General features: G+C 50.0%; 10 protein-coding genes across 10 annotated transcripts; 6 read left to right on the top strand and 4 right to left on the bottom strand.

Annotated features, from left to right (window-relative positions):
* Positions 1-1,555: 1,555 nt before the first annotated feature.
* egl3 (putative extracellular endoglucanase/cellulase) lies at positions 1,556-3,200 on the top strand (the record flags this gene model as incomplete). Its single annotated transcript, XM_056715980.1, has 4 exons — positions 1,556-1,894; positions 1,958-2,022; positions 2,094-2,191; positions 2,251-3,200. 4 exons carry the CDS (start codon positions 1,556-1,558, stop codon positions 3,198-3,200), a joined length of 1,452 nt encoding a protein of 483 aa, XP_056563602.1.
* Positions 3,201-3,912: 712 nt separating this feature from the next.
* N7489_010230 (cytochrome P450) lies at positions 3,913-5,535 on the bottom strand (the record flags this gene model as incomplete). Its single annotated transcript, XM_056715979.1, has 2 exons — positions 3,913-5,070; positions 5,131-5,535. The coding sequence occupies 2 exons, from the start codon at positions 5,533-5,535 to the stop codon at positions 3,913-3,915; spliced, it is 1,563 nt and encodes a 520-aa protein (XP_056563601.1).
* Positions 5,536-6,181: 646 nt separating this feature from the next.
* On the top strand, positions 6,182-7,766 carry N7489_010229 (bZIP transcription factor; the record flags this gene model as incomplete). The annotated part of the gene is made up of 3 exons (XM_056715978.1): positions 6,182-6,397; positions 6,452-7,598; positions 7,663-7,766. The coding sequence occupies 3 exons, from the start codon at positions 6,182-6,184 to the stop codon at positions 7,764-7,766; spliced, it is 1,467 nt and encodes a 488-aa protein (XP_056563600.1).
* A 347-nt stretch (positions 7,767-8,113) lies between these two features.
* On the bottom strand, positions 8,114-8,503 carry N7489_010228 (uncharacterized protein; the record flags this gene model as incomplete). Its single annotated transcript, XM_056715977.1, has 3 exons — positions 8,114-8,159; positions 8,245-8,303; positions 8,369-8,503. 3 exons carry the CDS (start codon positions 8,501-8,503, stop codon positions 8,114-8,116), a joined length of 240 nt encoding a protein of 79 aa, XP_056563599.1.
* Positions 8,504-9,231: 728 nt separating this feature from the next.
* On the bottom strand, positions 9,232-10,838 carry N7489_010227 (alpha-hydroxy acid oxidase; the record flags this gene model as incomplete). Its single annotated transcript, XM_056715976.1, has 9 exons — positions 9,232-9,307; positions 9,388-9,464; positions 9,512-9,765; positions 9,833-9,907; positions 9,973-10,125; positions 10,199-10,433; positions 10,501-10,603; positions 10,656-10,689; positions 10,745-10,838. 9 exons carry the CDS (start codon positions 10,836-10,838, stop codon positions 9,232-9,234), a joined length of 1,101 nt encoding a protein of 366 aa, XP_056563598.1.
* An 855-nt stretch (positions 10,839-11,693) lies between these two features.
* Positions 11,694-13,985, top strand: N7489_010226 (Zn(II)2Cys6 transcription factor; the record flags this gene model as incomplete). The annotated part of the gene is made up of 3 exons (XM_056715975.1): positions 11,694-11,919; positions 11,976-12,898; positions 12,945-13,985. 3 exons carry the CDS (start codon positions 11,694-11,696, stop codon positions 13,983-13,985), a joined length of 2,190 nt encoding a protein of 729 aa, XP_056563597.1.
* Positions 13,986-14,165: 180 nt separating this feature from the next.
* Positions 14,166-15,056, bottom strand: N7489_010225 (dihydrodipicolinate synthase family protein; the record flags this gene model as incomplete). The annotated part of the gene is made up of 1 exon (XM_056715974.1): positions 14,166-15,056. The coding sequence occupies one exon, from the start codon at positions 15,054-15,056 to the stop codon at positions 14,166-14,168; it is 891 nt and encodes a 296-aa protein (XP_056563596.1).
* Positions 15,057-16,078: 1,022 nt separating this feature from the next.
* On the top strand, positions 16,079-17,686 carry N7489_010224 (aldehyde dehydrogenase ALDH; the record flags this gene model as incomplete). The annotated part of the gene is made up of 3 exons (XM_056715973.1): positions 16,079-16,203; positions 16,253-16,452; positions 16,503-17,686. 3 exons carry the CDS (start codon positions 16,079-16,081, stop codon positions 17,684-17,686), a joined length of 1,509 nt encoding a protein of 502 aa, XP_056563595.1.
* A 334-nt stretch (positions 17,687-18,020) lies between these two features.
* On the top strand, positions 18,021-21,447 carry N7489_010223 (ankyrin repeat domain-containing protein; the record flags this gene model as incomplete). Its single annotated transcript, XM_056715972.1, has 6 exons — positions 18,021-18,503; positions 18,559-18,871; positions 18,932-19,168; positions 19,218-19,833; positions 19,889-20,306; positions 20,440-21,447. The coding sequence occupies 6 exons, from the start codon at positions 18,021-18,023 to the stop codon at positions 21,445-21,447; spliced, it is 3,075 nt and encodes a 1,024-aa protein (XP_056563594.1).
* An 800-nt stretch (positions 21,448-22,247) lies between these two features.
* N7489_010222 (carbon-nitrogen hydrolase family protein) lies at positions 22,248-23,348 on the top strand (the record flags this gene model as incomplete). Its single annotated transcript, XM_056715971.1, has 4 exons — positions 22,248-22,417; positions 22,470-22,662; positions 22,711-23,094; positions 23,163-23,348. The coding sequence occupies 4 exons, from the start codon at positions 22,248-22,250 to the stop codon at positions 23,346-23,348; spliced, it is 933 nt and encodes a 310-aa protein (XP_056563593.1).
* Positions 23,349-23,509: the final 161 nt, after the last annotated feature.

Here is a 23,509-nt window from a genome sequence, read left to right as displayed (position 1 = left end):
CATCAAGCTTGGCGATGGTAGCGTTTACAAAACATATCGCGACTTTTGCATCGCTGCGCTATCCTCAGCTCGTATCTGGTTGAGATCCATTTTCTCAGCCGCCGCCGCTCAATCACTTTGATGGCCTGGTGCTCCATTTGCGCGGGTTCTTTCACCGCCGTCGAAACTGAGGTCCAGAGCCTGGCCCTCTCATGTATGATCACACTTCTACCTGAATGCCATGCACGCGGTTATCTATAGGTGAGTCACCGTAGCAACCAATCTTGTTTGCGAAATTGACTTTGGTCTAGATATATCACCGAAATCATGCCCGATAAGTATAGGGCTGTCGGATGCGTCCTGCTGATGGCCTATGGACGGGTTGGTTCACTGACGGCCCCGTTTGTAGCTACGTGGGGCAATGTGTATTCTTGTGTGCCTATCTTTGTCTGTTGCGGGCATTTTGTAGTTATTGGATTTGTGTCGCTGGCTTTGCCCTTTGAGCCTCGGGATGTTTCCAGTAGTAGGTGAGATGGCAGCTGCTGGCTTAGTATTGACATCAATCACGATTTGCGCATAGCACATGTCGAAGATCCCCGAGAACCAAGTCGTAAGAGTGTGAAGTTATAATGGGCAGGAAATCTCCTGTACACTGCTCGTCCACTCTCCGCTCCACTCTCATTCGGGCTATAAATTATGTTGTATGGGACTAATCAGAAATGTGGATACTAGGTAATCCCTACCTCGATTTCGATATTATATGAGCTTAGCTCCTCGGCTTTACAGGTTTGCAAAGGAGTTTCCGAGTTCATTTGGCGAATTTATCCGGAGGATCCAAGGGTGATCAAGCCCAAACGCCACATGGTGTTTCATCTTGAGCATTTCTCATTTCGGCCACTACACCAAGACGGGTTAGCCAATTCCACAAGTGTATCAGGACAATTTAATTTAAATTGCACCTTTCTTGACGGTGAGACTTGTCTACACTAGCGAAATGGAAACTGACCTGCCTTTTACGCCGTTTAGTAATCTCATCTCCACAGACATCAGGCCATGGAGCTAAGCGTTGCCAATCTCCGACAGATGGGGCCGACTATGGATAATGTCGGTCCTACTCCGTACGGAGTATACAGTTCTGATCCGCCCTTGGTCACTCGTGCTTGAATCAGTGGCTTTTCAGAATCGGACCATTTATCCGGATACTTCGGTGGGGAGATCCACCGTTTAGAAGAGACATCTCCTGCAGCCCTCAGGGTTAGCGTTTCCCGGTACTCCGTATCGCGGTCATAATTAAGCCGAATGATGTTCCGAGTGGCTCTATGGGAGATCACAAACGGTGAATCGAATCCACTCTGTTGACTCCGTCCCCGTATACTAAGCGCTATTCGACGCCCCTCGGTGCAGGGTATGGCTATATAATAGACGGCCTCCGCAGGTTTCACTCTTGCTTTGTGCAATACATTCATTCTCTTTCATTCAAACTTCAAGACTGGTCTCTTGATTTTCATTCCTTTTGTCCTATTCCGTCTCATTCTTTATCGTCAAACTCGACACTCACTCTCTTTTACATTACACAATGAAGTTCACAAACATTGTTCTGGCTGCTAGCGCCGCCACCGTGGCCTGCGCATACCCCCGAGGAAGAGACGCTGTTCCTAACAAGCAGAGCGCTGATATTAAGAAGCGTGCAAATGGATTCACCTGGCTCGGTGTGAGCGAGTCCGGTGCCGAATTCGGCGAGGGTAACATTCCCGGTACCCTGGAAAAAGACTACACCTGGCCCAAGACTTCCCAGATTCAGATCTTGAGAGATGCCGGTATGAACATCTTCCGTGTGCCCTTCTTGATGGAGCGCCTGGTGCCAACCACCATGACCGGCACCCCGGATGCCACTTACATGGCCGCCCTTAAGTCTGTACGTAATATGCCTGTCGTGGTTATTGATTACCTCCCAAGGCCTAACAGTTCCATTCTATAGACTGTCAAGTTCATTACCGACAGTGGTGCCTATGCCGTCCTTGATCCCCACAACTACGGAAGATAGTAAGCGCATCAAAAACCACAACTACCCGCCTTTATTGGTATGATGTATGATACTAATGCTCCATCTACAGCGCTGGCAACATCATCAGCTCGACCTCCGATTTCAAGGCCTTCTGGAAGACCGTTGCTACTGAGTTCGCCACCAACGAGAAGGTCATCTTCGACACCAGTAAGCCAGCACCCATTGTCAAACTCACACGATCAAACCATCCACTAACACCTCCCTAGACAACGAGTACCACGACCTTGACCAGACCCTCGTCTTGGACCTGAACCAGGCTGCCATTGACGCTATCCGTGCCGCTGGCGCCACCAGCCAGTACATCTTCGTCGAAGGCAACGCCTGGAGCGGCGCCTGGTCCTGGACCGACAACAACGACAACCTGAAGGCCCTCACGGACTCCGAGGACAAGGTTGTCTACGAGATGCACCAGTACCTGGACGGTGACAGCTCCGGAACCTCCGAGACCTGCGTCAGCAGCACCATCGGCAAGGAGCGTCTCCAGTCCGCCACCGCCTGGTTGCAGGAAAACAACAAGAAGGGCTTCATCGGCGAGTTCGCCGGCGGCGTCAACAGCGACTGCCAGGCTGCCGTCGACGGCATGCTCTCCTACATGACCGAGAACAGCGACGTCTGGATGGGCGCCGAGTGGTGGGCCGCCGGTCCCTGGTGGGGATCTTACATGTACAGCTTGGAGCCAAGTGACGGCCCTGCTTACTCGACCTACCTCCCCATCCTCGAGAAGTACTTCGTTGATGGCACTGCCTCGGCACCGGCTTCGTCTTCTTCCTCCGCCCCCACCTCTACCAAGTCTGCTGCCCAGACATCGACCACCACCGCCGCTGTCGACGTCACCAGCACCCCCAGCAGCAACGTCCAGGTCCCCAGCTCCATGGTTGAGCCGTCCAGCTCGGCCTCCGCTCCCGCTGAGACTTCCGCCCCTGTCGCTCCTGTTGTCCCTACTCCCACCACTGTCGCCCCTACTACCCTCGTCAGCGCCACCTCCACCTCCACTGCCAAGCCCAATGCTCAGGTACCTACCAACAGCCCCTCTACTGGAAATGTCGCTAAGCACTACTACCAGTGCGGTGGTATCAACTGGACTGGCCCCACTGTCTGTGAGACTGGCACCACCTGCGTCAAGCAGAACCCTTACTACTACCAGTGCGTTGCTTAAGGGATGATCTTGGATCAAACCAAAAAGGGGAGATTTTATTGACAGAGTGGCTTGGTGTCAGCGCTTTCTTTCTTGATCGACTGTTTTCTTACACTATTCTTATACATTACTTTCTTCTCGATTCACTTCGATTATATATAAATTCAATTTCAATGTTGCAAATACTGCATGTATGCATGATGGGTGACGCTTCTTTCTATTCTTGTGTAGTCATAGAGACGGTCTCCTGCTGTCTTCCCCCATTATCTTATTCTGATCTGCCCAATAGGGATGGAGGACCTGTTTGATGCGCGCTTTGTTCGTAGACTAAGACCGAAAGGAGAAAGTTGACGTTCGTCTTCCTGTGGCCAGGCATTGCCTCTAATTGATGAATCATCCGTGTATGCCCAGTGCCTACCACATATCTTCGATGGATGTAAACCACATCTCAAGTGTGAAACTTATACGAAATTTTCCCCTAGCCAGAATAATTCAAGACAATACCAAGTGTATTCATAACTAGGTAGGTAAACAAGTCATTCTCATCGTAATTATAGACATATACCCCTTAGAGTAACTCTGCCGTGGAAGGAAACCGTCCTAGCCGGGAAACCCTAGCCAGAAACCCAAAGAACCGCAGAAAACACAACCATCGCCAACCACCCCTAGAAACGAAGCGAGAAAGAAACCGTCCAGGAACAGATCAAAAGACAACCAGACCAAGACAACCACCTCAAGCATCCTCAGCCTGGTGCAAGCGCACAGTAACAAGATCAGCAGGCGCACTAGTCAAAGTAAGACCGTAACGAATCTTCTGATCAGGATAAACATTCTCAATCTGATCAAAGCGCTGCAACAGCCTAACAATAACATATCCAGCCTCAGTAAGCGCAAACTGCTGCCCAATACAGATCCGCGGCCCACCGTTGAACGGAATATACTCCCATCCAGCGCGACGACTCGTCCAGCGTTCAGGCTTGAACTCGTCAGCGTCAGGACCCCACAGGTCCTTACGACGCTGCATCACATGCGTCGTGTAGATCACTGACTGGCCCTTGCGGATGTAGACGGGGTCCTGGCCGTCTGGGCCGCCGCCGCGCGGGATGGTTGTGTCGCGGGCTGCGTTGCGGCGGTTGAAGGGGACGACGGGGTACAGACGGAGGACTTCGTTCATCACGTGCTGCAGGTACTGGCAGGACTTTAGGGTGGCGAAGGTGATGTTCTGGGGGTTGGAGTAGGTGCCGAAGTTGGAGATGATAGTTTCGCGGAGTTTGGTGAAGACGTCTGGATGCCGGGCGAGCATGAGGGTTGTCCAGCTAAGGAGGGAGGCTGTTGTGTCGCGGCCGGCGAGGAGGATGTTGAGGAGTTGGGAGCGGAGCTCGATTGGGTCGCGGGTGACTTCGAGGAGGGCTTCCAGGAAGACGTAGGAGGATTTTTCGTTGGAGGGCTTCTTTTCGGATTGGGATGCTGCGAGGGCGTTTGACACGACTTTGTCGACGAAGGAGTGGACTTGCTTGTCGGAGAACTTGGTTTCTTTGTTCTCGGCGAGGAAGGCGAGTTTCTCGAAGCGGCTTCGCTGCGCGCAGACCCATTGGGACTTGTCGAAGTAGGTGGCGAAGGAGTCTTCGGATCTGTTCAGGCCGTTTAGGGCGCCCAGCTGGCTCTCGACGCTTTCGCCGAAGAGGAATTCTGTGGCGGAGTCGATGGTCAAGCGGAAGAAGATGGATTGGATGTCTGTTGCGGCGGTCCATCCGTTGGCTGCGACGGGCAGAGCCTGCATGGCCTTTTGCACGTGCTCCTCTTCCAATTCCAATTGACTGATCTGCTCGCGGGTGAACTGAGGCCGAAGTAGGCCACGGGATCGGCTCCATTCCTCTCCATCGGCGGTGAACTATAAACAGTCAACACCTAGATTGGAGACATGATCAATAAGGTATAGCATGTGACTCACAATACCAGTGCCCAGCAGCGGATGCATGCTGATTTGACGGACAGAACCAAGTTCGAAGTCCTTGAACTGTGTAGCCAGGACAGCCTGGATGTTCTTGGGGTCGATAGTGAAGATGTGGGTGCGACCGAGGTTGCGGATAGAGAATGTAGTGACATAGCGGTTCTCCTGGTTACTGATGATCTTGACGCGCTCCTCGGCCAACTCAGGTACCAGTTTGGCCTTGTCTGCCGCCAGGGATTGTTTCAGGTTGTCGATTCCAAAAGGATCCTTGCAAGGGTACATTGGCACGCTGCCACAGCCCAGACTCTTAGCATTGCGCGAGTGTTGCCATGAGTTGAATACCATACGGATGACCTGCAGCACGACGGCTGCGGCCGCAAAGCCCAAGACGAATGACAGAGCCATGGTCCTGGTTAGATAGTTTTGGCTTTTAGAGTGCGAACAGGAAAACAAGTGGTTTTATAAGAATGGAGCGACCTCGGTTGCAAGCATAAGTGGGGAAAAACCTCCGTAGCATGGGAATGATCGTCACAAAGCTAAGGGTCAAGAGCCAATCGCGGAAGAAGTGGATGTCATATTCGATCGGCTGTTCGGATTTCACACTCGATGCAATTTCTGCACCCATCTGATCTCGGAGCTGTTACTTGGTGTGTGTTTAGACCCGAGTTCGCGTCGGAGTGACCGTGTTGGATTCTTGACCGTCTTGTGAATGTTCCCCCTTTCTCACTTCAGTTCCTCCGAATGTACCACCCGACGTGCATCGCCAGAGGTCGGTGTGTTAGAATAAATCAACGGGTTGACATCAGAATGTGCATAAGGATAATTTCATAATTTCATAAAATTTCATAATTTCACAATTTCCCGTTAGGCAAATATCTGCAAGGCCAGTGGGGAATCCCTGTTGCATTAGCGTTGGGCTTGGCCGAGGTTATGAAGATGAGTGATCAATTAATTCAATTGTAATCAACTTCAACCTCAATCCCAACCTCACCTCTGTTCTCTCCGATAATCTAAACAATATTACTATTTCAGCTCAGACTACAGACCCACAATGGACATGCTATCCTCAAGGTCCTACCTGGAACTGGCACAAGAAGCAGAAATATCGATGGACACCTTGTCCAGCGAACTGACCCATCTAAGACCCCCAAGGGGAGCCCAACCGGAGATCCCCGACCAACTGACCGACAAGCAATCGGCCCCGGGTCGTCCCGTACGGAAAAGAGGCCGACCGAAATTAGAGGCTAAAGATGCCACTGCCATCGAGGTAGATCCCGATCGGCCCCTAGAAATATGTTGTACATATTGACCAGCTCCACAGGAACGCCGTCTGCAGATCCGACGGGCACAACGCACCTACCGTCTTAAAAAGGAGAATACCATCCAGACCCTCAGATCTCGCGTCAATGTACTAGAGCAGACACTAGAGAATGTATCAGACCTCCTCGGCGGAGCCCACCGCGACGCCATCAATCAGCTCCACGACGATCCAACTCTTCAGCCAAGCGTGGACTATCTCGCTCGCACACGAGAGCTCATCTTAGCAGAAATAGACAAGGCCAGATCGACCTCTGAGAACGACGATGATCTCCAACTCCAGAACAACAGTCCATCAACAGACAAGCCCACATTCGGCTACGAAGTGTCACACACCTATCCTCCGAAGCGGGAATCCAACATCTCCTCTTCATACCCACAATACACCCGGGCCCGCTCCCCATCCCCACTAATAAACCGTATCCTCCCAACAACAACAATCTACACATACAGCCACCAAGAATCCAACCTAGCCCGCCGCCTGCACAGATTCAGCCTCGAGCACACCTACCGCTGGCTAACAGACCCGCGCACCGATCCGGCCCTGCTAAGCCGCGTCTTCGGACTAGTCCCCTGCATCCACGACATGGCAGGCATAAGACGTAATTTCCGGCGCACGCTGCAGTCCGAGATCGGCAGCGGGCTGGAATTCATCAAGATGCCTTTCTACACGCTCGGCGGTGCGGGGAAGCACTTCCCGCCCGTGGACAGCGACGGGAGCCCCGTGTACCCGGAGAACAGTCGGAGACCGGGGAAGATCCTGCGGCGGATGGTGCGGATTTTGCAGCGGGGCGGGATCCAGGATTGGAATGAGGATTGGAGTGGGGACCGGGAGCCTGTTGTGGAGGGAGTGGTGGATGGGCAAGTGCAGATGAGTGAGGAGGAGAGGATTCGGTCGCTGGATCTTGATGGCGAATGGTTTGATTGCCGTGATGTCCAGGGATATCTGGAACATCGGGGTCTTGTGCTTGATGGGTCTGGATTGAGGCTCGGTGTCCCGGAGAGCTTGGTTGGGGCTTTGTATGGCTTTTCGCCGGATCGATCGACTGTTTCCAGTCTCTATGCTTCTTCCGATGGGACTCCTCCTGTTACTAAGATGGAGTCGGAACCCTCGACGTCGTATACTCTGGATGTTGAGTGTTTTTTTGATCGTGAGTTGACCGTCGATGACGTTTGCCCCTTATGTTTTTGTCAATATCACTGACTTGAGCCTAGTACTCCTCGCAAACCTCAGGATCCTCGGCCGCGCGCCAGGATTCCGACTATGGGATGTAGACGCCGCACTGCGATCAGCGATCTCCCGCCGTCCTTTTGGCTAGCCGAACCACAAAGACTGACAGACCTGTCCTTCCATGGATATAATGACTACTTCACGAGCCACGACCAGAATGACCATCTACTTATATTCAAAGCGATCAAAACACAAGAATCTGAAATTGAACTCCATTACTGGCATTGTTCTGGGGTATAGCGTAGAAAGATCCAGTATAGCAAAAAGAAAGGGAAGTCCATCAAATCAAATCACGTCAAATCGCATCACATGAAAACCCGCCAATGTCACACGGAAAGACAATGAATCCCGCGCAAGGTTCCAAGAATTAACCGCAGCAAGTCCGCCATCAACAGTGTCGGCATCGGCAGCCACAGCCCGATCTCATCGGATCGTCTAGCAGCAAATCTCACAGCACTCGAAGCAGGCGATACCGGCGCAACTGGGATAAGTTAGTTTTCTGGAATTTCATCGCGCGCATGACCGAATATGTTTCTTCGGGTTGGATTGGGAGAGAGGGAACTTACACTCCGCAGCAGATACCACCGCCGCCACCACCGCGCAGCTGCATTTGTTCTTGGTTGGCCTGATGCCGATAGATGTTAATTTTTGTTCTGGACATATGAGTTTTATGGGTTATGGTGCACATACCGGCTGTTCAGTGACGACGTTCTGGTTAGTTGAAGGGGCAGCGGGGCTGGTGGGCTGCATGGTGACGGTGTTGGCGTTCCAGGTTTCGGTGGGCTCGTTGGCCGGGGTAGACTTGAAGAAGTTGAAGTTGAACATTGTGGTACCTAGTGGTAGTGGTAGTATGTGTATATGGTACAAGGGTGGAAACAGTGTAAGGTGTAGGATAAGAGGTATAGAGAACAAAGAAAAGTGAAGAAAGAGAAAACAGAAAGGAGAAAAGGACGCTATATGTAGTTTTCCAATAGTTTCGACGATCGGCTGGAAAATAAGTCCAAAGTCAAATGAAACAACTAGCGCCCGACAAAAGAGATTAAACGCTTACACATTCCAATACTCCGTACTCCGTAGGGCTTATGCAAGTCAGATGGGGTACGAGTACGGAGTACGGAGTGTTGCTAAGTTTAGCTGGACAAATCAGAATGATGCTGCCTGGTACCAGGAACCACGCTGAGGCTTTGCAGTATAGGGCTATATTCTCCAGTTTTCTCTATAATTACTTGTAGAACTGTGGCTATGTTCGGGTATTGTAGGCAGATAGAATGTGAATTGCACAGCCTCTTAAGAGCTTCCAAGGTTGTTCTCTATCGAAAAGCCAAGTAGGTAAAAAGCAATCAGCCCTTCAGCCTTGTGGGCAGTCGCCAAGATGTGCAGGTCTTGGCAAACAGCTTATGTATTGCTTGTATTGGGGTAATGGTATTGTAACACATTTCAAGATGAACCTCACTTGCACTCTTGAAAAGATCGACTGTATGGTCTATATCATTGATATTATGTATGTACATGTAGACGTGCATCGAAGGAACTCGGAAATAGTCAAATATCCCTCACAGCTTCGACAGAATCCCATCCGGTCGCAAAACGGAAAGGTAACAACTTTGAATTTCGCTGATCGTTCGGCACCTGCTTCCGATTAGCGTCCTTTTTCTTTTTCTTTTTCTTTTCTTTTTTCGCATTCCAGAACAATGGAATTCTCAACTTACCCAGCCAATGCCATGGTGATCCGCAGTTCTTGGCGGAGGATCTTAATCGCCAGTTCCACACCTTCTTGTCCGTTGTACTGTATTTGGTCAGTAAACAGCATAACCAACAGAAGGAAACACATACAGCCAACCCCCAGAACGGGATTCTTCCGATAAAGCAGAAGCTAGCCCCCAACGCCAGAGCCTTGAAGATATCCGAGCCTCGTCGAATACCTCCATCCACCGCGATCGGGATCCGACCCTTGGCTACTGGGGCACAGACCCGCAGTGCATCCAATGTCGACGGCATGCCGTCCAGTTGCCGGCCTCCGTGGTTCGAAATGACGATGCCGTCGATGCCGTATTTGATCGCGAGTTCTATATCTTCGGGGGTAGTTACTGTATCATCCATTGTTAGTCGAACTGTGACCTGCTTTACTTGAGTCACTCAACAACACAAACATACCACCCTTAAGCCAGATCTTCAGAGACGTATGTTGTCTCAACCAAGGAATTGTTTCTTCCCAGTCCAAACTTGGGTCTATAAAACATCAGCATGTTCTCCTCAACCTCACATCAACTTCAAACCAGCTCCACCGTACATACCGTAGTCAGTGCGGTCCGAGTGATCCGCCCCGTGACTGAGGATATTCGGCCACGACATATCATCCGGAATGGTATACTCATTCCGGTATTCGTTGATGCGCTTGCCTAGCACGGGTACATCAACAGATAGGAACAGCGCCTTGTACCCAGCCTCTGAAAAAGGATGTTAGCCCCGCCCAGCCAATGAAGCCATACAAAAAAAAAAAGCAATTCAGATACGACATACTCTCGGCTCGCTCTAACAACTGAAGCGTAATCGACCGATCCCGCAGTACACACATCTGCATCACATACGGATTCCCAGTCCCCTGTGCGGCAACTTCCTCGAGCGGATAATTCGAGTACGAGGACAGACCCATGGCAAGGCCGAATTTTGCAGCTGCCCGCGAGGTCGCGAGCTCGCCGTCTGGGTGGGCGAGTTTCATTGATGCGGCGGGACTGAAGCCGAATGGGAGCGAGACCTGTTATTTGAGTGTTAGGGTTGGCTACTGAGTTCGTTTATGCTGGGAAAGTGGAAAGAGCAAATACCTTGCTACCGAGGAATTCGGCGCTTGTGTCGATCTTGTCGACGTTGATTAAGACCCGAGGACGGATCTTGTAGCGGTCGTAGGCTGTTTCGTTCTCGTTGAGGCTAGACAGATGTTAGGGAAGTGGGGCAGTCATTGCGTTTTGATATTCCATACGTGATTAGATCCATAGCTCCTCCATTGTAGTAGTCTATCGAGGTCAGCACTGACGCAATGAACCGTTGCTGTGAAGTGATGACACTCACCTCGGACCATCGGAGCCAGCCGACTACTCCCCATTTTCTTCAGGTCAGCAATGCAGCATACATCTTTGTGAAGGGTCTCTCCGCGGTGAGCCATTGTGCCGTTTGCGTTGGGATGTGATTATAGAAATTGTATAGGAAAAATGGATAGAGTGAGGCGACGATGGCACAGTTCAAATAAGAAGGATCCCCGGCGACCTCTCCTCTTCCGAGATCATTTTCCATTGCCGGATTGAGTTGCGCACAAGTAGCTCCTCGCTGCTATAGATTGGTTTCTGGGGTTGGTTTCCGATTGTGGAAGACGATCATCGGAGTCCCTTGCCAGACTGAGATTCCATCCACGGGTGGATGGTGTCACCTTACCAAAGCACTATTTACAACATATACAAATATAGCGCCAGCGCCGGTCATACAAGAGCAAGGATATTGTGCGTGGTCTAGCCAAACATGCTGGGTCCAAGCCTCGCAAGAAAAGGTTTCCACGAAAAGAGAATCAGAGTTGTTCATGCGGCTCAGGATACTATGTTCTAGATATCTGGGGTGAGCGTCGTGTCAGTATTGATTACGGCCAATAGCCTCTTAGGTCTTCGTTCTCAATGGTGGTAATGAAGTGCACGACATTATCTACATTAACTACTGGGCCAAATGGGCTGTTGGCGGCTTCATTTCCAGCCGGCCCAAATCTGCTTTTTTGTCCCACTTATGATCCATGGCAAACAGAGGGGCGATCTTAGTCGGTTTGGAATGGAATTGCTGCTAAAAGACGAAAGGAAAAGAGATTGGAAGAGCAGGTGATTCCGAGGAGATAAGCTGATAAGAGATCCCATATCCAAGATTAGAAGGCAGTTCCGAGTGTGGCGGGGTTAGCTATGACTTCGACGTTCCCTTTCCAATATGGAAATGGAATCAGCAAGAAGCTCCTTTTTAGATTGAATATATCAGACTATATGAAATGGCGACATCTAAGCGATCAAGACCTCGCCGATCCCATGCGCTGGGAGGATGCAGCACCTGCAGACGCCGGCATGTGAAATGCGATCAGAAACGGCCCGTGTGTCGCACCTGTCGGGCCCTAGACGTGAAATGCGAGGGATATTCCGATCAGGTCTTGTGGATGCACACTGATAACGGCGAGGAGACTGAGAGTGCTCGTGGGACTCGCCGGTATCTTTATTCGGGTACGTGGCCCTGACAGTACGAGACGAACTGGACTTGGTATTAACCCGTGTGCTAGAGCAATCCAGACTTTCTATGAGCACTGCGCTTGGGTCTGATCTTATATCTGGATCTATTGATGCATCACTGGCAGAGGTTGACTCGAGACTGCGGGACCCTGAACGTTCGCTCGATGGTGATATTGTCATTGGACCCTTTGCGGTTCTCGATTTCTCTCCAGCGCCACGGAAGCTAGAACAAGAACTGGTGCCCGAAATTGAACCTGTCGCGTCTGATATAAGTTCTGCAGCGGAGCCGCCTGAGACTGTGGCTCCTGAGAATCTGCAAGAGTCTAATCCCTCTCCAATACTTGATTCACTGTCTCAGATCGATGACTTCCTCCATTGGTCTGATCTATTGAGCTTTGGTCTAGACAATACGGAGTTTACAACAAGCGGCGTCTTGAGCATGTCGAATGATTTATCTTTCGATATGAGTCAAGAGATGGGGTTGCTACCCGTCGACTCAAATCACAACGATGATCTACTGCAAACTTTCACAACACAACATGCACCAGCAGAGCTTATTTCGGCTGATGTAGATGCATTGCAGGATGCCCCGTTCCTGCTTAAGCATTTCCAGGATACTGTGATCCCACACATAATGGCCATTCCCTGTCGCCAGAAATCGCCTTGGAAGATTTTGAACGTGCCGGCGGCGGTAATTACATACAGTGACTCGACTTTTCTTGGGACAGAAAAGGTCAGTCAGGCCAGACTTGCAAATCTGTACGGCTTGCTTGCCTGCTCTGCTATTCATCTTGTTTTGAACCCTTCAACAATATCGACAAAGCCGCCTGAGTATTGGTGGAAGGTTGCCAACCAGGCATACCTGCAAGCTAAGGATCATATGCAGTCGTCTTTGCAGTCAGAAACACAGGGTTTAAAGAAAGCGAAATATAAAGACCAGCTGATGGCTGCATGCATTCTCATACAGTACACGGTGAGTTTCCTATTTGACATCGATTGAATGACTCTGACTCCCACAGATCATGTCCGGTCAACAACAACACGCCCGATGTTTCATGATTGATGCAGAGCGATTATTACGCCTTCGAGGGCTTTCAAAAACCCGAATATCGAAAAAGGCACGACTTTTGCATCACGTCTACACCTGGCTAAGAATCGTCGGCGAGAGCACATTTGTTCTACATGACTACAACCTCTCTTCCTCCTCCCTGGAAGCACTTGGTTCTCGATTTCGATTAGAACACACACCAAACTCAGAACAGATGACGAACGCTGAGCCAAACCCTCGGCTGGATGATTTCCTCCGCCTCGAAACACAAAACTCGGATAGTGACCTCAATATCGATGAACCCAAGGACAAAACTTCAGGACTCCACGACATACATCTTCAGGACTCACGCAGTTACCCTGAAACATTATACAAACAAATTTATGGCATCCCAGAAACCTGGCTTGGCCTTGTCTCGCAGACCACAAGACTAGCCAACGTCTTGGAGACATTCCGTATTGCCCGCGAGGCGGGTCAGACCATGAACCTTGAAGCGTGGGAGACACTACAGCGACGTAGCACTCGTCTGGAAAATATGATCTGCTCTTTCAGCCTGGGCCGAACAAGAGCCGGAGTCCTGGAGCTCCATGCCGACTCAAAACCGCACGGTCATATGGTGGAGGCCTTGAATGCAGCTCTAGTAATTTTCTTTTATAGGCGAATCCGAAAGATCCACCCCGCCGCTCTGCAGGGTCATGTTGATAGTGTTATTGCAGCGCTTCAGGCGTGCAGTGCAACACTGACCCAAGATGATCCCACCGGACCCGGAACGGCGTGGCCGCTGTTCATTGCAGGATGTGAGGCAATGTCAACCGCAAGACGAGGGGCTGTTATGAGCATGTTAGACAGGGCGAGCTCAATATGCGGGTTTGCCGCTTTTGGAACAGCCAGAAATATTATCACTGAAGTGTGGCGCAAGCAGGACGAGCATTTGACTGCGAACCGGGGTGAATCGATGCCATCGTGGGTCGATGTTGTGAAGCAAGGACAGATATGGCCCTTGTTTTGTTAACATAGCTGGTTACTCTCGTCTTGACTATATCTTACGATTCGTACTATGCACTTTTATGACGCGATGAATATGGTTTCAAGGTTGTATATTCTATAAACTATGTACATGGATAGTACGTGTCGCATTCTCATTCCGACATTCAAGCATTCCAAATCATCAAATAAACAAATGAACAAAGGTCTAAACAGTCTTAACACCAGCATTCTGCAGCAATTGCTTAAGTTCCGCCGTCAACTCCGGGTTGAGAAGAGCGAAAGGCTTGCGCAAGCCACCAGTGGGCTGGCCAATCAACTCAACACCAGTCTTAACAGCAGCAGCATAGTTATGCGACTCAAGGAACTTGCAAATGGGGAAAGCCTTAGCCCAAATCTCACGACCACGCTTCAAATCCCCCTTAACAGAAACCGCCTCATAAAGCTCAACGGCCAACTCAGGAATAATATTCGCCGCACCCCAGACACCACCGGGAGCGCCAGCAGCAAGACCATAGAAAGTCAAAGTATCCCACCCATTAAACGAGGTAATCTGATCCGACAGAGAAAAGATAAGCTCCGTCAGGGCCGGCGCATTACCAGAGGTATCCTTCAGATACTTGACGCCGACCTTAGACAGACCGGCGATCTCAGTGGGAGACAGGGTGATACCCGACGCAGAAGGAATATTATAGAAGACAATGGGCAGACCGGAGGCTGTATGGATTTCGTTGAGCAACTCGTGCAGCTGCTCCAGGTTGACAGGGTCGTAGAAAGGGGGCACGACCATTGTGGCTGCGGCGCCGGCTTTGGCGGCGTGTACGGAGAGCTCGACGGCCTCGGCGGATGAGAGACTGCCTGTGCCAGCGACGACGGGGACGCGGCCAGCGGCGAACTTAACGCACAGCTCTGTTAGCTGCTTGCGCTCGGCGAAGGTCATTGTGGTGAATTCGCCTGTGCTGCCGCCTGGAACGAGACCGTGTACGCCTGCTTTGATCAGGTGCTCGATGTGTGCTTGCAGACGGCCTTCGTCGATGGCGGTCTTGTCGTCTGTGAAGGGGGTGATCAGGGCCACCATGATTCCGTAAAGGGGGTCCATATTGGAGGTTGGATGTAAGTATAGGAAGTGAGAGGAAATATGTTTTGGTTTGGAAATATGGTGAGTACGGCGGGGTTGGAGGAAGTGGTGATCTAGATATAGTTGATCTAATTATGGAATCTCTTACCGTTTCTATATATTCTAGATTCATGATTCTATATCTACTTCGGACTGTAGAGGAGTGACTTGCCGTATCGGGACAGGCTTCCTATTTAGGATGTGTCCCACCATCGGATTGAGGGTTCTTTCTCTTCTGGGAGTTTCGTGTATTCGAGCTCTACGTTCTTTCAATTGTTCTGCTTCGTGAAGATTAAAGCGATAAGATCGCAGTTGTTTAGGATTTGGAAGGCTTGCTGGCACGCATGACATGCAGATCGTGCTATGCAGGGATTCCGCAATAGCCACACAGTGGATCGGGATGTCACCGATGGCTTCGCATGTGGACTGTGCTTCCGACTAGCCAAGGGTATATCGCGAAATGAACTATCTGTGGGGTCTAAATAAGGCCGAATAAGGCCGTTGAACGTCATTGTATATTGCATCTCCGACATTGGTAGTACCGTAACTGTCAATTGGCGTTGAGCTTCGAAACTAGTTTGTTGTCTTTTTATCAGAGCTGTGTCAACTTCGCATATATAACATATTCCATTATTGCAATAAATACGTTTAGCTAGAACCTGAGAGAATCTCGAAAATATATATCCGATGACATGTTAGGGCTGAGAACATGGCTGATCGAAAAAGATCAAGAAAGCACCTTAATCCGACATAAGAGTCCGGCATATCTATTGATCGAATAATTGGAAATAAGCCGATGGTATTAATATTAGGATAATTGAGAATAATTCCATCTACTCCATATTTTGCCGCAGAAAATATCCCTAACATCGCGGAGAGTATATCGGAAGGACTTGCCTGAAGGGGCTTAACCTCGCTGGGAGAGATATCCTATATCATACCCCACGCGCCGTGAAGGAGTTGGAACTGTTCAGACTTCTATTATACCCAAGAACGAAATCGAAATGGACCTCTTCATTGATATCGTCACCCCCAATGGGCACAGCTACAAGCAGCCCACCGGCCTCTTCATCAACAACGAGATTGTACCTGCCACAGGAGGCCAGACCATCACATCTCTTGACCCCGCGTGCGTGATTATCGGAATATCTCTGTACACCTCACTAACTATTGTCTAGTACCGACAAGCCCATTGCCACCGTCCAAGCAGCGAGCGCCGAAGATGTCGACCGCGCCGTGAAGGCTGCCAAAGCGGCCCTGGTCCACCCCTCATGGAAGTTGCTTCCCGCGACAGAGCGGGGCCAGTTGATGGCCCGACTCGCCGATCTCATGGAGGAGAACAGAGCGCTGTTTGCTTCTATTGAAGCTTGGGATAACGGTATGTATGGAAATCCACCAAACTGGAGACAATTTACTTATCGAAGGCAGGAAAACCCTACCACGTCGCCCTTGACGAAGATCTCACTGAGGCAATCACAACAATTCGCTATTACAGTGGCTGGGCTGATAAGACCTTTGGCCAAACCATCAATACAACTCCCCAAAAGTTCGCCTATACAATCCGCCAGCCCATTGGCGTAGTTGGACAGATCATTCCATGGAACTACCCCCTTTCAATGGCCACCTGGAAGCTTGGCCCTGCACTTGCATGTGGAAACACAGTTGTCCTGAAGCCAGCCGAGCAGACCCCTCTCAGCGCTCTCATTCTCGGCACCTTGATCAAGAAGGCCGGGTTCCCTCCAGGTGTGGTGAACATCGTTAATGGCTACGGGCGCGAGGCTGGCGCCACGCTCGCTTCGCACCCATTAATCGATAAGGTCGCTTTCACAGGGTCAACGGTGACCGCCCGGGAGATTATGAAGATGGCCGCCGGCACACTCAAGAATATCACTCTCGAAACAGGCGGCAAGTCCCCATTGCTAGTTTTTCCGGATGCAGATATGGACCAAGCGGTCAAGTGGTCGCATGGCGGTATTATGTCCAACAAAGGCGAGATCTGTACCGCGACCTCGCGAATCTTCGTCCACCGCGATATCCTTGAATCATTCACTGCTAGCTACAAGACGGCAGTGGAGGGTGCAAAGATCGGCGATCAGTGGGACGAGTCGGTCTTCCACGGCCCGCAGGTGACACGCGCGCAATACGACCGTATCCTCTCCTACTTTGAAATTGCCAAGAACGAAGGAGCTACTATTCTCACTGGTGGCGCTCCCTACACGCCGACTGACGAGAAGAATAAGAATGGGTACTTCATTCAACCAACCGTTATTGTCAATGCAACGGATTCTATGCGCATTGCCCGCGAAGAAGTGTTTGGTCCCGTCGTGGTGATCTTCCCCTTCGACGATGAGGAAGAAGCTATTCGTCGGGCCAACGATACCACTTACGGCCTGGGTGCGGCTGTCTTCACGCGTGATCTGGAGCGCGCTCACCGCGTGGCTGCTGAGATAGAGTCCGGTATGGTCTGGATTAACAGCAGCCAAGACTGTGACCCGCGTATTCCTTTTGGTGGTGTGAAGCAGAGTGGCATTGGACGTGAGTTGGGTGAGGCAGGCCTGGAGGCTTATAGCCAGATTAAGGCGGTTCATGTGAACATGGGCACCAGGCTGTAAATGGGCCTATGAAGTACATTGCACAATATGAATGTAGATTTTGGCAAGCTAAGCATCTTCTTTACTTCTTGTATATAGGAAGGCCATGTTTTAATGTTTCAGGTTAGCGCCTGATTTTTCAGCCTCCTGCTTACTTGTGGGGTGAAGGCTTCTCCTTCTTCCCCTCTCTTTTCTCCTCTCCAGTTTTCTGTTAGCTTACAATACTGGGTTACTGCGCTTCCTGTTTCTCTGTTTCCCTGTGTCCCTGTTTCCTTTTTCCTGTTTCCTGTCGATGACTTACCAGTAAGCGCCCAGCACAAAGTAGGGGTAAGCCCTCTAGCCAAAGAAATAAATCATGGGTCTCAACAGCCTTGTGTCAAGACTGAAACGCCGCACACGTGCGGAAGATACTGTCAGCCAGTCAGATCCAATATCCGAAAGCAATGGCAAAGCGATTCTCTCGTCTTCAGCCCCCGAAGACACAGAGGTCAACCTTCCACCGCAAAAACCAGCAACCGATGGGCGTGACTTGTGGCTTGAAGCATTTGAGAAATTGCCTCGCAAATCGCAAGAACAACTCGAAAGGCGAGGCATGAACCGACAAGGCTCTGAGAGTATGGTCAATCAAGTTAAAAAATTTCAGAAAGAGGCCGAAACACAGCGGGATAGAAGCTTCACTAAAGATTGGAGGGTCCAAATAGGAGGCCACGATATCCCTGTGAGACAAACAACCCTCCAGATCGTTAACTGGGCCGAGAAAATTGGGGACGTAGCCATCCAATTTGCGCTGGCTCCTGGAGCTGGAGGGGTGTGGGCTGTGGCAAGATCAGTCCTCGAGGTCGGTTCTCTATATCGGGAGATACAAGGCACTGCTTATACAGTATGGAATTCAGGGAATCGATACTTTCGACAAAGAAAAGAGCGCCCTACTTTCTGTTGTCGACAAAGTGGCGGGTGCCATCTTCTCCGGTCAGGTCTACTACGAGATATACAACCCCGAGCGGACGGGGAGAAAGGATGTCGTGGATAGACTTTACAATGCAATCGTGATGTTGTACGGGTGTGTGTTGCAGCTACTGGTCACATCGTCTGATCTTTCATCTAACACCGCCGTGCAATTTTGCCAGGCTGTTTTTGACACTGCGAAGCCGTCTGGAATGTTGCTAGAATTGGAAAGATTGGAACAAGAGCTTGCAACAGCGGCTGGTAAGTGTGAAGAGACGGCTCACGCTCACCAAGAAGTTATTTTCAAGGATTATCTCTAAGAAGCTCAGAAGTCCCTCAAAAGAATCACTCGTCACATGGAACATGTCTTCCAATGGGTGGATAACCAAGAACGGAGGGACCTTCTTGAATGGGTCTCGGATATCCAGTATGGCCGTCATCACGATGAGATTGAAGAAAGAAGGGAGCCTGGTACTGGTGATTGGCTTATTCAAGATGAGAGATTCCGTGACTGGATGGATTCACCCTCGTCCAGTACCCTGTGGCTTCAAGGATCTCGTGAGTCTGCTCAATCCTCGAAATCAATTATTTCTCTGACAAAAGCTAGCTGGCACGGGAAAATCATTTCTGACTTCAGCTTTGGTCAAGCATATCGAGGACACGAAGGGACCCCAAATGGAAGGATTTGGCTATTTCTTCTGCAATCAAGACGAGAAAGATCGGCGGGAGGCACTACCAGTGCTTCGAAGCTTAGTTCGCCAGTTTGCCGCCCCAAAAGGCAGTACCGAATCGGTCAGGAGAAGCCTTCAAGATGCACGGGAAAGAGCAACCAATAGAGCATCACAACTCAGCTCCTCGGAATGCTGTCGTCAGCTCGTGGAAGCATTCAATCTATATTCAACGAGTGTCATCATTCTTGATGCCTTGGATGAAGTCTTGGACGATGAACTTGATATTTTGGTCGAGGCTCTTGAGGATGCCATTGCTGAGACTAAAGACAGAGGTAGAGTCAAGCTCTTTGTTGCCAGCCGACCCGAGAAAAGCATTGGCGCGAAATATGGCTCAAGTTCAACGGTCATAATCCAGGCTCAGGACAACGAAAAGGACATTGAGAAATTTGTGACTAAGGAGATGGATAAATTTGAGAAGAAGTATCCCAACTCGGAACTTGCCGCTATGAAGGACACTGTTGTCCGAGCTATTCTCGAGAAATGCGACAACATGTAAGACCCCATGACTATAACGAGCGAACAAGCTATACACTAACGAAGAAAACAGGTTCCTGTGGGCCGCCCTCCAGGTAAAACAAATTGTACAATGCGACACCATTGAATCGATCGATTACGCACTGGAAACGCTCCCGAAGGGGCTGGATGGGATGTATGACCAAATATATCGGAAAATCCAAACCCGCTTTCCGCCGGAACAAGCCATAGCAGAACGCACGTTCAAGTGGGTGCTGTGCTCTCCTTACCCGCTCACAAGTGAAGAACTCCTCTCCGCCGCTCGCATGGCCATTGAGAAAGACGACATAAAGTTGGCGAGTTGTGTGCAGCAAGATCCCTTGCTCTCAATTTGTGAGAACTTGCTCATGGTTGACACCTACGGTCGATGGAGGTTTTTCCACCTTTCAGCGAGGGAGTACCTCGAGAAGGCCCTTGGGATATATCAAAAAGCACACTCTTACTGTGCCCAGGTGTGCCTTCTGTCTCTTATGCGAACATTTGGCCCAAAAACACTCCGTGGAAGCTCCGAGGATCCATTCAATGAAACACATCCTTTCTCTTACCATGCTCAGACTTGGTGGGCTTTTTTACGCTCATGAGCAGCCGCAGCCTGAGGAAGATCAATCTGTCATTCTGCTAAAGAAATTCATTGGCTCACCCAACAAAAGTAGCGCCATTTATATTCGATGGTTGGATCACATTAAAAAGCACAGTCTTTCATTCCAATGGCCATCCCGGGCAGGGCCATTTATGTCTCATGAAGACCTGGCACCCTCTACGACACCAATGTTTGCTATAGCTCAGTTTTTATTGTATGAAACGACTCTTCGCAAATGGTGCGACAGCAATGATTTTGACCCATTTCAACAAAATGACCGTGGCGAAGGTTTGCTCACGATAGCTGCCACGACTAATTGCATACCTTTGTGCGCAACTCTTATTGCAAAAGGAGTTCCCGTCAACCAGTGCAATGCCAATGGCAAGTATGGAAGCGTGCTCGCAGCCGCAGCCAACTGCGGTAGACTGGACACGGTCAAATACCTTGTGCAGGAGGCAAAAGCAGACGTGAATCTCCCACTCCAGAGCGGGGATTACGGCAGTGCACTAAATGCCGCCGTATTTAATGGAAGCTTGGATATCGTGAAGTATTTTGCAGAGGAGGTCCCGGATGTGAATCTTCTAGTTCATGTGGAAATCCACGGCAATGTGCTTGCCGCCGCTGCCTTCTCTGGTAAACTGGATATTGTGAGATACCTCGTGGAGGAAGCAAACATCGACGTGAATCTCCCGCCTGGCGAGGGCCAGGTTTTTGGTAGTGTGCTTTGTGCCGCTGCCTGGGGAACTCTTGACATAGTGAAATATCTGGTGGAGGAGGCAAAAGCAGTTGTGAATGTACCGAGTGCGGTTGGCAATGGCCTTGTTGCCGCTGACTTGTGTGGAGATCTGGATATTGTGCGATATTTTGTGGAAGAGGCGAAAGCAGATGTAGATCTTCTGCGTGATGATGAGTTTCTTAGTATGGCACTTGAGGACTATACGAAAGAGGATGCTGTTGCAGTCAGGCATATTCTGAAGTTACCCAGTGATCAAGGGACAGGAGATGAGCACTAAAGCACTGAAATAGAAATCATATATCAACGGTACTACAGGGTCTACATATGTACGTATGAATGTCTGGGGGTCTCGTCTTATATTCGCACTTTATCAACTTTATCAGACACCTACACTTTACTTAAACTGCGCGTCATGTATTATTCTACGAATGGCGCTCATATGTATACTATTGAAGACCCGAGACAGATTATTAGCTATTCATTACGTGTCATGTATTTAATATCCAGTTGGATACTCCTACTCAGCATATATGGCTAGCGATGGACATCCTGCACTATGTCATCTATATATTCACCGTATGGCCATTTCACCGTATCCAGAAAATGCTTTACCTGCGCCAGATCGGCTAACAATGTCTGATGCATCTCGTGTTTGGCGATTGTCATCGAGCGGTGGGTTCTACCGAGCAATGCTTGCCGATGATGATTACTCTTCTGAGACCACAGGCTCGAAGCTTTATACGTATCGTACTCGCGATATGTACGTGAAGCTTTACAGCGCATGCTCTCCGCTTCAAGGCAGTATCTGAGCGGGGTAAGCAGAGTAAAAGTCTTCAAATTCACTCGGTGGAGCTATAGGTCCCCGGGATAGGTCCCCGGGGCTTACCTGCATATGTAGGTATCCTACCTAGGAAACACAGCGCAGGGTAGACAGCAGGCTATTGGTCGCGGGGTCCGTTATAAATCAGGTCCATCATGTAGAGTAATTCAAGGAAGGAATAAAGCCGGCTTCCTCCCTGAAGCGACTTTACCAAACTATCCGGTCGAACGGGTTACCAAGTCTCTTTGATGTACACTATGACTGCTCCTGTCGAAAGAAGAGTTCGTGTCGCAGCGATTCAGGCAGAGCCTGTCTGGAATGATCTGCAAGGTGGTGTCAACAAGGTGATCTCCCTCCTGGATGATGTTGGAAAGGAAGGCGCCAATGTTGTTGGATTCCCTGAGGTTTTTATTCCCGGCTACCCGTGGTAAGCTCTCCATCTCCCAAAAGACTGAGGATGGTCCCTAAGGTGGTGTTAGGAGTATTTTCACCGCAACCCCGCTGGACAACGCCCCATTTATGGAGGAGTACTTCCATAATTCGCTGGCTGTCGACTCGGACGAGATGCGCCGTATCCAGGCTGCGGTCAAAGAAAATGGGACATTTTGTGTTCTTGGATTCAGTGAACGTTACCAGGGCTCACTTTACATTTCCCAGGTCAGAAACATCCCGGTATATAGATGTCTCGATCTGACCAAGCTGACTGGTTGAATTCAATAGGTCTTCATCAACACTGATGGACAGATTGTCCACCATCGGCGCAAGACCAAGCCAACCCATGTAGAGAGAGCGTACTGGGGTACCGGCGAGGGCGACTCATTGAAATGTGTTGTCGATTCGCCTTTCGGAAGAATTGGAGCACTCAATTGTTGGGAGCACACACAACCGCTGCTTAGATACTATGAGTATCAGCAGGATGTCGACATTCATGTTGCGTCGTGGCCGGTCCTCTGGGATAGGCCGGAATCTGTCGGCTCGCGGTGGCCCTATTTTATCACAGGTGATATGAGCTCCAGGCTATCTCAGGTCATGGCATTCGAAGGTGCATGCTTTGTCCTTGTCTGCACCCAAGTGATGTCTGAGGAGAACTTTGACAAGAACAAGGTAAGAGACGTAGAACATATCCAGGGTACTGGGGGAGGTTTCTCGGCCATCTTTGGCCCGGGGGAGAGCCTATTGCTACCATGCCATCCGATAAAGAAGGAATCCTGTACGCCAATGTCGATGTCAACGACAAACTTCGAGCTAAGCAATGGCTTGATGTTGTTGGACACTACTCCAGACCCGACCTGTTGAGTTTGCGTGTCAACACTCACCCCTCCAAGCCGGTATTCTTCGCAGAGGAGCCAGGGAAATAGACGGGGAGATGTATGGACTTTTTGTCTGTGGCAAGATAGAAGAGGAAAGGGGAAGGCCAATACAACACTGAATCACTTGCCTAACGCAACATGAACTCGTTTCCCTTTTTTTTGTCTTCCTTTCCTTTACTGTTCCCTTGTAAATAGGCCCCAAAAAGAAT

This window comes from Penicillium chrysogenum (genome assembly GCF_028827035.1).
Source record: "Penicillium chrysogenum strain IBT 35668 chromosome Unknown utg000005l_segment0_segment0, whole genome shotgun sequence".
Taxonomy (NCBI): domain Eukaryota; kingdom Fungi; phylum Ascomycota; class Eurotiomycetes; order Eurotiales; family Aspergillaceae; genus Penicillium; species Penicillium chrysogenum.
Note: the sequence above shows the minus strand (reverse complement) of the source record. Positions and strands in the feature narration are given on the sequence as shown.